General features: G+C 37.5%; 1 protein-coding gene across 1 annotated transcript in view; it reads right to left on the minus strand.

The window, feature by feature from the left end:
* Positions 1–253: 253 nt before the first annotated feature.
* Positions 254–13,905, minus strand: part of CRACR2A (calcium release activated channel regulator 2A) — a 34,670-nt gene continuing 21,018 nt past the window's right edge. The window contains 7 exon segments of the mRNA XM_010079470.1: positions 254–333; positions 969–979; positions 1,608–1,684; positions 7,187–7,288; positions 8,973–9,089; positions 10,915–10,994; positions 13,095–13,227. Coding sequence (XP_010077772.1) covers positions 254–333; positions 969–979; positions 1,608–1,684; positions 7,187–7,288; positions 8,973–9,089; positions 10,915–10,994; positions 13,095–13,227 — 600 coding nt within the window.

Here is a 13,905-nt window from a genome sequence, read left to right on the forward strand (position 1 = left end):
TCTACAAGCCTGATCACAAAGCAGGATTCAGTGGTGTTAGGCTTGAAACAGAATAGAAGACTGTTACTGCCCCAAATACATTGTCAAATAACTAAAGACAATATTTGTAAAAGTGAAGATCAAAGCATACAAGGATTTTAAGGTTCACTTAGAACACAGCAGAAGAAATATTTGGAAGATAAAGCAAATCTGATGGTGCCATGTAGCACCATGTAGTATAAATGTATGACTTGTCTAAACACGCCCCAGCATTTTATGGCCTGATACAGCAAGACTTTTTGTTCATATCAGATTGAAGTTCAATGTTTTTTTCTTTCACTCTGTCTTCATGTCCTTTAAAATCCTGGGGGGAAGAAACAATACTTTTGAAAAAAAAGGTCAATAACAACCATAAGAGGTTAAAACAAAAAAACATTTTCCCCTAGCCTATAAAATTGTCTGGAGATTAATAGAAAATGTCAGAATTTTAAGAACTAACACACAAACAAACACAAAGTACAATTACGGTGGCTCCATCACAAAACTGCCTTTCTTCACTCAGTTAGAAAAATGTGGGTGCTGATTTGTTAGCATTTGTAGTATATTACAGAGACTCAAACCAGTGACTTTCATTTGTTAGAATATTAAAGATCTGCCAATTCATTCCCAGTGTTTTCACCTCTGTAAGTAGTTCAGAGGGGACAGATTTACCTGTATTTTTACCCCTACCCTTTACAATAACTTCAGAAATCCACCTCTCCCTGCCCCCAGGCAGACAGCAGAATTTAAGCTGTAGTGAGCAGAGGGAAGAAAGAAGTATATCCAACGTTCTGCTGCAAGGACTCAGCAGCATCCGTTTTCAAGCATATTTCTCCAGTCCTCCAAGAACTTTCTGCAAGAACTATCACAATATGCCAGGCCCTCAGCTTTCCTAGCAACATTTCAGGTGTTTCTGGGTCTATACAGAGCTACGCTAGCTTACACAGGGCTCTTTATGAACCTGAGCAACTGCTCAGTTGGAGCAATAGGGTCGGGGTACAGAGCAGTTGTAGTCGACCGGCGGAGTCCTTTGTAATCAGCGCGAGGGGCTCTTAGCAGTCCGCTCGCGAAGTTCTTGGACACCACCCAGACGAGCCAATTATGACGAAAGTGAAAGCCATTTATTGTGTGTTGCGCACATGCTTTTATACTAAACTCTTTCAGATTTGGTAGCTACTGATTGGATACAATAATTCAAAATTCTTAACAACAAAATCACTATTGGCTACTTTCAATCCTGGGAATGTAACCTTCGAAGCTATGTCAACACAACCTCTAAAATAACTTAGTTGTGCTAATTAAGTTCTGTCAGTTCCTCCTTATCTTTCTCACGTCCTGTATAATTGGATGCCTCTGCACATCTGGTTGCTTTTCTTCTTTCCCAGGATCCTTTATCAACCTTATAATTACAAAGCTTAAAGTTAGTATCATAGCTAAAATTCTACTTCAGCACAAAGTGCCCCTACACCAGTCTAAAAGGAACAGATCACCATCAGGTCCTATCAAACTAATTTAACAAACAGAATTAATTCTTTCATCAGTGACAGGCAGCTCAGGCATGCATACAGCTCGTAGTGTTTTCTTCTTACCTAGCTAAGTGAAACACAGACTGTTTGGTACTGTACCCAGAACATGCACTGCATTCATAGAAAATTAAATTGTAATCCTAGAATAAAACAGAAAAACAATTTAAGTTAATTTTGCAGAATATCTCACTCCAGCTTTCAAAAAAGCAACAGATACACTGAATTATGCAAATAAAAAAAATATATATCATCTTAGGGCAAATTGGGATTTAATTCTATACCTAATAGTAAAGAGTAACAAAAGAAAAGTCCAGGTGTACCTCCCAAACAACAACTATGTGCATTTCTTAGCAGATACTTGTTCTGTACTGTGGCTTTTACTGTAAGAGCTTGATCTTCCAAAGGCTCAAACATGCCTTGTAAGGTACTGAAGTTTTGTAAACTCTCCTTGTGATGATGAGGCAATTAGTACATCACTGAGAGCTTGACAAAGCAGGTGAAAATAATTCCATTGACTTTTTATTTTTAATCTTGGAAAGCTTCACCAGCAGCATTTCTGTATTCAACAGTTTGAGTCCAACGTTTTTCAGCAAATGATCAGTTAAAAACCTCAGCAAAAAAACCCAACAAATTAGTTCTATTTCATTTTTTGTACTTGTGAATTTTTTCTGCACTTTCTTCCACAGTCACCCTGCGCCCTTGGTTTTGTAGCCCCTGGGAGCTTTGCAATTAAGAACAATAGACATTCTGGAGACATTCTCAGCCCTGGAGACATTCTCAGCACTTCAGATGAAGCCTTAGCACAATAAATGCAAATACAAGCGATCATCTGCACAAAAGCCTGACCTAGCAGCTGTGATGGCAAGAGATGTTTGAGAGGGAATGACAGATTATCCCCTCCAAAATAGACATCTGACTACTTTCACAAGATATTACATTGAAGCTCACCTGCATTGCCTCTATGGTGTCACTACACGCCCTTTTACCCATCCAGATTTCAACTTTCTATTCACTTTCCCCTTTCACATGTGTCTTTTTGCTATTTATGACACTAGCTTAAAATTCAAATAAATAAGTCAGTAGCTTAGGAAATGACAATCACATGTCTGCATATTTTCATTTGTTTGCTATTAACTGTGGTTACTGCATTTGTACATTTAACCACTCTTCATAAGACACAATTCAATTTTCAGAAGTTCTAATTAAAATGACCAAGTATTTAAGTTTGGTGGGGTTTTTTTGTTGTTTTGTTTTTTAATATACCATGCTTCCAAAATTGCACAGCTTTTTGAAATTTTTATCATCTCTGTGAAATTTCAAAGACAAAAAGTGGGGAAAAGAATTTTCATAAATATGGTAGTTTATTTTAGCAGCTCTAAAGTATGCTTCAATATTATCAAATGTCTGTTTTAAATATGTTGTCAATGGTCATATGGTTTGTTCTAATGAACATCAAGATTGAACCACTTGTAGTAATTTCTGGGTGGCCAGAGAAGCAGAGAAGAGCACAGAATGGAAGAAATCGGACTATGTTAGTGCTGGATTAATATTTTACTGACTTTTTGAAAGTGTTTTGTATAATATTTACAATGATGTAACACCATGATTCTCTTGCTTTCCTTAGGAAAGTTTTAAGATAAAATTTGATCAGCTCAAATTTCTTGCTAGCTACACATACAAAAGTTTGAAATAAAATTTACACTCTTTTTTTTCTGCTCAGCTGATCAGAACTCTTAACAGAAAACCTACTGTGGTCAGTATATAGCTACTTCATGTCAGTCAAGCAGAGAGTAATACTACTCCTACATCTTCCCCACATACAACAGGATTTCACTAGAGGACAACTCTCGGTGATGACATTTATGCTGGCATGAATCTGAAGGGATTTTTCAACAAATTCCATGGGTAGGACAAATTCTTATTGGTGAAAGATAACAATTTAAACTCATTTCATATTAATTGCTTATTTCTGTCAGTCTGGCAAACAGGTCCTTCTCTGGAGGGGGACTCAGCCTTGAAATACCAAGTGTCTTTCCTTTGAATTAGGGAGGAAACTTTAATTGACAGCATACACAACGAGAACAAAATAGGAGAAGGCAGGACACATATAGCTAATAAGCCAGGAAATGCCATCGATCTCCATCCAGGAATGAGTTATTGAACCTGGGAGACCACTGGCAACTGCTTCACTTTAAAAAGTTACATACAAATCAGCAGACATCTAAAGAACAGGGAGGAAAATCCATGATTACCAGAGGGAGCTGGGCAATTTCTGTCCTGTAAAGTAGTATCACTCTGAGAAGAATAGCTCCCTCATTAGCAGTATTTGTATAACAATGGCACTGACAGGTTAATAAAGGGCACATTGTATGAATACACTGTAACAGTCCTCATCCCATGAAGCGCACACAGTCTGCAAAGTCAAGGCAGACAAAGGCATTATCATCCTGTTTTATAGTCGAGGAACAGAGATAGAGAAGGATTTATTGACCCATTTGAGATCATTCAGGAAGTCTGTGTAGGACCAAAATAAAATCATGCTGCCTGAATGCCTGAGCAGCACCTATATCATAAGCCATTTTATTTAAATAATTGTCAGTGGGTACACTAATCCACTTAAATAGAACATTGGCTGTTCCTGGATGCTCACAATTTTTGCTTTTCTATTTTTGTTCTCTCTCTCCTTTTTTTTTTTTTTTTTTTTTTTTTAATACTCCCAGCAGCTCTATCAAGAGAGTTCTAGATGTTTTACATTAGGTCATTCTTGTACTGCACGTGAACACTTTGGTTTGTGCCTGCTGTTTCTCCCTGCAAAGTCAATACTGTGAAATTCTCCTTACCATCATGATGTTTAGTTCATCCAACTACCGATCAGCTTCATCACAGCCTTTTTGTTCCCTATGATGCCTTCCAGAATTCCCATCCTCTTTCTATTCCTCCTTTCCCTGGGTATCACACATGCACTGCAACTACTAGTCTTCTCAAACAACAAGGAACTGAAAGGACTCCCTTTGAGACAGGGGGTTTGAAGTTATTAAGTTTGCCGTGCTTGTGAAGACAGGATGAAAGGATCAAAACTGTGATGATAAGGGAAAGAACAGCTTATCAAAACAGGATAAGAGCTTGCAAGGTCACTGACTCCTAAACTGCCTGGAAGGACCCCTACACTGTCTGGAATTAGGTGCTTTGGACTGTGACCAAGAAACCAGAGAGCATATGCAAGGAGACGAGGTGAAAAGTTCACTCTGATGAAGATTCGTTTTACTTCATCGTGTAGACCACCATACGACCACCAGAAAGCACTGCGCAAGTGCAGAAGGACCCTTTAGCTAATTATAATACGAAGAGGGGCTAGGAAATGAATACACATGAATGTGTTGTAAAACTTAATGCATATGTAACATTTCAGGAAATAAATAGAGGGATAGGTTTTGCGAAAAGGCATGCATGTCTTTGGTGGAGCTATCCCCCATGCGCCTTAGCGCTGAATAAACTGCATACCTACTGTACAACTTTCATGAGTTGTGGAGTTTTTCCGCTTCACCTTCAGGCTGCTATCCTCCTTTTAATAATGACCTATGCTGCCTGCCTTGCAAAGAAGTTATGAGACGTGCATTACAATGGGAGCCCTTGGGTTTCTGACCGAATTTGTAGTATGCTGACTTGTAAGATGTGGGACTGAAGCAAAGCAAGAGTTAATACAGCAGGGCTGATATGCCCTCTGAAAGTACACATACCTCTCTGACTATTAAAATAACAGGTAAAAACATCCCATCCTGAGAGACCTTGAAACAGTCCATAAAAACTGTTGGACTTCACAGTCAACAGGCCAATCTGTTTCTTTGCATGAGAACAGGTTCAGGGCTGTCTTCACATATTTGTATAAGCTCAGCATCTAGTCCTGTGGATTTTGGGTCACTTTTGAGTAACTCAATTGCATTCACTAATAGAGACAGTGGTATGTGGTTTCAGAGGAATTATATGGCTTTTTAGCAAGAATTAATATTTCATTAAAATTCATGGTTATTATTAGCATAGCGAGCAAATTGTTATAATCTAATTATAGCTATGCTGCTTTTCAACTAATCCATTGTCATTAATCATTCCTTCCTTACCTACCTCAGGCAGCACATTCAAACATTCAAATGAGTCATTCAGATCCATTTATTTGACCATAACCATCTTTAATTTGACAACTTTCTTTGTTTTACTTTTGCAAAACGTTTTATTTTCTTGCATGACATGTTAGAATCAATGGCCTGATGGGCTGTGAGTTCTCTGTATTAGAATGATTCATCTTTGTTTTACTAGTACAATTTTTAAGAGAGCCAAATGACATGTAAGACACCTACTCTGTCCATTTAGCATTTATGTGTCATTTATTTTTTCACAGAAGGATTCGATGTTACACCCTCCTAGCCTCCAGGGTCTCAATACTATCTGTATTTCCATGCATACAAGAAAATAAAGCAGATTTCCTAAAGGGAGAACCTTTGAGGGATGAAGTTCAAGGCTAATATTACTCCCCTATAAAAACAAAATAATGGACACAAACCTGAATATGGAGGTATGCTTGTAAAAGGTTGTATGAATAATCAAAATAAGAAAAAAATAGATCTAGCCCTAATTATTTCAGTTATACAGAGGTGCCTAGCAGCAATCTTTCCTATAAAACAAGAACAATTCAGCTGCATTTAAAATTTTGAAAACATCCTTTTTGGTTACCAGAAGCAGAGCGGTAAATCTGTTTTCAAAGGAGAAACAAGGACATACAGAAAATCCAGCACATTGTTTCATTTAGGTAAACTCCTACCAACTTAGTTAATTTCTCATGAATATTGGGATGACTTATTTCTAAATAAATGAATGTTCTGGGGATATTGGTGTTAAAACTATATGCATTGTATAAAGATATTAAAAAGAAAAATTGATGGGCATGGTACACATTAATATAAACAAGTATCTGCTATTTGCAGTCCCTTAATGCTTAAATTATGTGCTCTGGTAGATGCAGACTGTTAACTCTACTTATTTTATCTCCTTGATGGAAAGTTACTAAAAGTAAACATGTTTTCTACTTCTACCATAGGAGTAACAGATGGTCTTCTGTAATTTTACAGGAGGTAGGAGGGAGAAAAGGTCACCAAATTATCCCTCTCTTAAGAATCCATCCACAGAGAAAAGAGATGAAAGAGAGAAAAAGAGAAGGGAGGGAAAAAATAGAGAGAGAACAAAGAAAAAGAGAGAGAGAGGGGAGAGAGAGAGGAGAGACAATGGGAATGAATTCTTAAATATTTTTTGCACCATTCACTTTTTGGTTGTTTTTTTGGTTTTGGGTTTGGGGTTTGGTTGTTTGTTTTTTTTTTCACTTTTTGGTTGTTTTTTTGGTTTGGGGTTTGGGGTTTGGTTGTTTGTTTTTTTGTTTTTTTTTTTTTTTATCTAGACAGTTTTATAACTACTATAATTATCAGCACTTAACATCACTGAGAGCTGAAATGATAAGTGTGATGGGGTTCCTAATCCTTAAAAATACTTGTCTGATTAAAATTAATCTGTGTTTCTATGAATTTAGATACATTCAGAGTCCATTTTAAAACCCTCACCTTCAAATTTTGTAAGAGGTTCCCCTCTAAGTATAGCACCTTACCAAGATGCTCTCCCATTCCCAAAGAGACCTCACATTCCTTTTCATTATCAGTTTTATTACCCAACAAAAGCACAGGTACATTCTCCCCAGCTGTCTCCTGCAGAACAAAGAATAAATATCAACTGAGGCATTGTATTTAAAAAATCACAGATCAAGAGGATAAAAACTAACAAAAGTCACACTGCAACAAGACATTTAAGACATCATGTATGAGCCAGGTATATGCCGCTTTGCTTATATGTCAGGAATTAAAGTTGGATAAAAGGCATGAAAAGGACAAAGTGCTAGAGATTGCAGTAACTTGGCATTTTTTAATAACAGGACAGAAGCTCATAAGAGTCTATATTAAAATGGCAGAGAGAAAGCTACCATGCTACACAGGCTCTGACATTGCATGTTTATAGACACTGCTTTTCTAATTACATGGACAGGAAAATAATGACAACATCTGGGTACAATTATGCCCAATAAATTACATGAAATAGTGGAGAGATACACTGAATAGGCCCCCCAAATACACAGAATAGCCATGAAGCAAAATTAATTCTGAAAATGGTTAGAATTATCACAACGAGTACATTCATAAAGTGGGCTGAATGCTGCAGCAGTAAATGAACTTGGCTGTCTGTCTTCAAGTTAGCAATAGTTTGTAGCAAACAAAATTAGTCAGTAAAGATGAGTGAACCGCTACAGCTTGGAAAAAGATTTTGACGACAATATTTGGTTTTTCTGGACCAAAACCTGGAATTCTCCTCTAGCTTTTACCATACTGAATTATAACAATCACTGATTGGTTAAGATCATATATTTTTAAGGGGGTGTTCTTAAAAAAGGCATGCTACTATTACTTCAGTAGAGCTATTCATATGAGGAATAACTATGCCTGTTTGGAAACATTTGAATGAATGAGTCCTAATTTCAACTTGCAAAGCCATCTATTGGCCATTATGGGCAACAGTGTATTATACTAGAACAGGTGCCCAATAAAATCAGACTAAACGATCTTTCCATACCAATCTGTCTCCTACTTTTTCCGTAGCAATACTCTACAAGAATGAGCAAATAGGAAGGAAGTCACACTTTGTTCTTTCTAGCAACTCATTCCTTTATGGCAGCAGCCTTGGTTTTATTTTTATTTTTTTCTTTTGGTCACAAGCAAATTTAGCTGCTTACACTCTCAATATGTTGTCTATGATCGACAGAGATATACCTAGAGAAAAAAAGATAATTTTTAATTAACTGAAGCCACTCAGTGGCCTGGGCTATGATTTTGTTTTTATGTGGTTGAAAGGATGATCCCCAGGAAACTGAACTCTCTACCCCAAGACAGTTTCATAGCACTAATGTAGATAACAATAGCTTTAAGTTTATGGCTTGTGTTCACAAAACAGTAAAATTCCCGTGAGCTACATACTTGGTTGTCAAACTGCTAGTGCTGATCAGTGATCATCAGGATCATCACCACTGACCCAAAGTACCTTCCAGTGCTACCAGTGAGCCAACGGGAGTCATCAGCTAGATAACCTTTATGATAAATCAGAGGACTCCATGCTGGACTTTCCCCATCACTCATTTTAAGTCCTCAAAACCCTGGAACTGTGATTATTTTCATAGACACAGAGATTCTAAAAACAGCTTTACTGGTAACTGTGCAGACCAAAATCATTAACAAAAATGTAATTAAGACAACAGAAGAAATGTGCTGCTCCCTGTGCTTTGCCCTGCCCTTGTCCAGAAGAAGGTAGAGACCAGAGTTTAGATTTAAAGTTATATCATGTTACCTTGATACTTATCAGCCACTGCTTGACAGCTGTGAATGTGTCTTTTGCTGTTATATCATATATCACAATGACACCATCAGCTTTTCTGAAAAACTGCTTGGTAATACTTTGGTACCTAGAAGTAAGAACCTATTTATAGGTCTCTTCAACAGAAGTAGAAATCTGACAATATAAGTAAAATTTTATAGCAATCTTCCCTCCCCAAAGGAAGATGTTTCCATACAGTTTCTTCTAATCATCTAGTCTTAATAAGGGTTAACCCTGTTAATTTGGTTTACTTATGTATTCTAAAATTCCATAAACTAGACAAGGGAGAAGCTGTAATACTGATCTTCACTGCAGAACCCATTTGAAAGGTGAGGCTTCTTATGAATTGTAATAAGCAATCCCATTCTTCTTGAATCATCAGACTCCCTTCCAGATTCAGCAGAAGATTCATGGAGGACACTACTACCACAAATTACTACAACAGTAGATGAATACTTTGCAAAAAAAGATTTTTTTTGAAAGAATGTTGTTGGTAAAGTTTCTTCTGCCTTCTTTAATTGATTCTGGGTTAGTCTGGATAATCAGATGCATAGCTCACCTTTTCCCATAGTCTCTCATTTTAAGATTGGAGCAGAAATTTCACCCTCACAAAGTTCTCTGACTAAAGCTAGCTAGATTTCTGTTTGGGGCTTTTTTCCCAAGCTTCCTGTAGAAAACCTAGGTCATAATTATCATCCTTGCTTTTAGTAATAGAAAACTACACAATAGGTGAGGAGATGGGGAAAGAAATTACTACTGAAAACTTACAAAAACTTGGATCTTCAACTATAATGGGATTATTTTGGTGGAAAAACCCCCCTTTTTAACTATTAAGGCATTTTCTTCTATAGAAATAATTCCAGGTACATTTAAAAATCAGCCTTCCTCCTAAAGAAATTGTGTGGTACTAAACTTCTGAAAGCGTTATTAAGAATCTCTTTTACAGATTGGCAGTATTTCAATGGACACTTAGCACCAAACTGGCACATTATTGCTGCTAGGAAAGGATATAAACCGTGATTTCACGGGCTCTATTAGGAATACTCCTATATTTGCTCTTCTCCCGAGAAGCAGGATTAGGTCCATGATTACTAATCTTCAAACAGATGAAACCTTAGAATGTGTACTGGCTTTGGCTGGGATAGAGCTAAATTTCATCGTACTAATTTGTATGGGGCTACGTTTTGGATTTGTGATGAAAACAGTATTGGTAACATAACATTTTAGTTTCTGCTCAATAGTGTTTATACAACACCAAGGCCTTTTCTGCTTCTCTGACTACCCTGCCAGTGGTTAGGCTGGGTTTCACAAGAAGCTGGGAGGGGAACACACCTGGGACAGCCGTCCCCAGCTGATCAAATGGCTATTCCATGCCATTATGATTTTGTGCTCAGCAACAAAACTGTGGGGGGCAGAGAGGTTGGCTGAAGCTGCAGTTGATCTAGGACTGGCTGGGCATTAATTCATTGGTGGTGAGCTCAGGGAGGATGGAAACCTCCCACAGAGCAGAAGGGCAAAAGCTCATTTGGTCTTGATTTTCAGTACGAATACAGACTGTGAAAGTGGGGCCTCACGATCCTTCTGGCTTTTTGGGTTTTAAGGAGGAGGTGTCAGAAAAGTTGAACACTTCCAGGGAGGGGGCATCCACAGCTTCCACAGGCAACCTGTTCCAGTGTCTCACCACCCTCACAGTGAAGTTTTGGATTACTTGTTTTTCTTGATTTTTTTTTTCCTCTTTATTGCCTTTTTTTTTTTTTTTTTGTGGTGGTGGTGAGGTTGGTGGGTTGTTTCTTTTTTAATTATTAAACAGTCTTTATTTCAACCAATGAGTTTTCTCACTTTCATGCTTCTGATTCTCTCCCCTATCCAGCCGTGCAGTGCTTAACTGACTAACAGAACAGAATATTTCTCTCCATTCCCAGCCAGCAGTGTCCCAGAGTTGCAGGACTACCTGGCTATTATCTACTGTGATGGTTTTCACATTGTAATCCACACCTATAACAGAAACACAATGTAGGTTATCTCTTTATATGCTCAGTTTGATCTTTGAAAACCTGATCCAGCAAATAGCAACAATTCCAGAAAGGTAACAAGATAGATACTACATTAAAAATTATGTCCATAGTCTCTAATTATCAGAGAACAGCACAAGCTTTTATTTGCCAGAAGTTCTTCAGTAATAAAATACTGACTGTTAACAGAGTAGCTGAATTTTGTAAAAGCTGTATGATAAGTAACTTTCCAAACCAGGTTCATGAGGCAAGGGTCCACGACAGTCCACAGCAGTCTCAGCCATTTAGCCTGGAATTCATGCTGTATAACTTCAGTTGTCTGAAATTTCAGCATTTAGTTTGAGCTAGCCACATAGGCACCTTCTACAGCTAGTGGAAAACCACTAGGCACCACACTAAGGGGACGGTGGAACCTAAGATATAAGCCGAAGATAGATGGACTGAATATGTGGAGAACCTCCTCCTCTCTTCAGAATATAGAAGATGAGATGATTACAGTTAGGTTAGTTCCCTAATTTTTATGTGGTTAAATGGAAGTGAGACAAAAATAAATTTATCTAAACTTTTAAATGAATCCTCTCCCAATTCCCCTAACCTGTAATGATATAAGTATCTTCTGGACATTTATAACAATCATTAGAGTCTTAAATATTAATCAGTCACTGCCTCCTCCTAATGACAACCTGCACTTTCTTGTATCATACTGTACTGCATCATAGAATCACAGAATCACAGAATAATTCAGGTTGGAAGGGACCTCAGTAGGTCATCAACAATTTTTTGGGGGCCATTTTCCACATCAATAGGATTTTTACCACTGGCATTAATGAAGAAGCATCCAAGCCCACCTTCCTTCAGTGGGCTTATAGGGCCAAAATGAATTTAAATCCCTATTCTAAGATCTTAGATCTGCCCTGACACTAATGTGAACTTAGACACTCAACATACCAGGATAAATCTAAACTCAGGTGTGTTTATTTACCCTGTAACTCAAGGGAACTACAGCAACTGCTCACCTGAATGTTCTTAGGTTGTCACAAATGCAAGTCAAATAATTTAATTTAAATACCTTTTATTGTGAACAGGTTTTATTTCATATATGCCGCAGAATAAGCAAGGCCTAAATACAGACTAAGTATAATGAACCTGGTCATTTACAGTAACTCAGCTGCATTGCAATAACCTATACTTAAGTTTTTGTACCTTGATTATGTGCCTGACTTTTGAAAGTTTGGTGTCCAACTTCAGACAATGTAAGTACAACGTAGGTTTTGAAATGTTTGGCTTTAAAAACAGTGATCCAATGTATCTCTTTGGTGCATAGTATAATGCTAACTCTTCTAATTCAGATATTTTACTTTCTGTGGGAACCTTTTTAGAATAAAATGGTCATTTAGTTGATTTGTACTAAAGGAGAAAAAACCAGCAAGGAATGAGAATGTAGGCAATTATGCAGAATGTAAGTGAGATAAGGAGGAACTGAAGGTAAACAATCAGCATGTCTGAAGGTCCCTTTCCCAGGACTAAAGTTAGCCAATAGTAACTTTGTTTTTAGGATTTCAAAATCATTGTATCCAATTAGTAGCTGCCAAATCTGCACGAGCTCTGTATAAAAGTGTGTAATCGAGGCATAATGAATGGCTACAGCTTGATCATATTGGTCTGCGTCTGAGTCCATACCAGCGGCAACTTACTCTTTAAAACAAAATCAGATTATTTAGAGGGATAGAGATTGGGTATGAAGGTGGGATGGTTAGTACAGTGCACTCCAGAGGACAGGATATCTGTTTCACAACAGTGAAATCTACAAGGAAACTCTAGCTTCACTGAAATCAATAGGATTTTTTTGATTTATTCAAGTGCTGCCAGAATTTCTGTACAGAGTCTACTCCAAAACCTCTCCATCACTTATCTGCTTCACAGTTTAGGAGAACTCATTTAGCATGTCCTACTCTACTTTTGGACAATGGCTTTTACAATATCTGTATGTTTCTGTTTTATAACACAGGGTCTGATCTCAGCAGAAGCTGCTAAGTACTGTTGGAACAAAAATAATAGTAGTAATAATGTTTCTTAAACTTACCTACAGTAGCAGCTGTGCCTGGGAAAAAATGATCTTCACAAAATCACCTTAAGAATTAAGTCTTTCCAACACTCGAATTGCCCACAAAAATAATCTTGAATAAGTGGTCTGGGACAGAGCTTATTATCTCCTCCTTCAAGTAAGAGCAAACTTTAGTCTCCAACTGTTCTATAAATCCTGTTGCCTCTCCAATTTGCCTTGTCTTGAAGGCTGAGATGGGAAAAAGAAGATATTTTATCTTATCATGTTCTCCATTACTCATAAGGTAATATTCCATTTTTTAAAATAACTCAGTATTTCAGATGTTTGCCATGCATTGTTCCAGATGATCTGAAGTGCAGTGATTTGGACTGAGCTCTGGAAGTATATTGAACATGAATCTTGACACGAGACTGCATTGAAAAACGCATGAAATGACCAAAAGAAAACAGTTTATGTTCCACCCTGCAAATCAAAACCCATAAAGCTCCACACAGCTCTGGTCATTAGTTTCATCCTATATGAATGACACAGAGGAAACAGCACATCTTCACCTAGATAAAAGAAGGAAAGTAACTATTTTCTGGCTTATGCCATCTATCACCAGATTCTTCTCTCTGCTACTCCTGGAGAGCCAAGAGCTTCCATGGAATTACTGCACTTCTACACCTGTTTAGCATTACAGGCAGAAGCATTACGGAAAGAGACACACAGAGGTAGAACTAGACCCAGTTAATCAGGCTGTAAACATTCCGTTATGTTTCTGTCATTTAGTTTTTTAAGCAGGAAGAAGAACAATTTGTTCTGCCTATCCACAGCCTGTTTACTGCAG

Source organism: Pterocles gutturalis, unplaced genomic scaffold, assembly GCF_000699245.1.
Source record: "Pterocles gutturalis isolate BGI_N339 unplaced genomic scaffold, ASM69924v1 scaffold5496, whole genome shotgun sequence".
NCBI lineage: Eukaryota > Metazoa > Chordata > Aves > Pterocliformes > Pteroclidae > Pterocles > Pterocles gutturalis.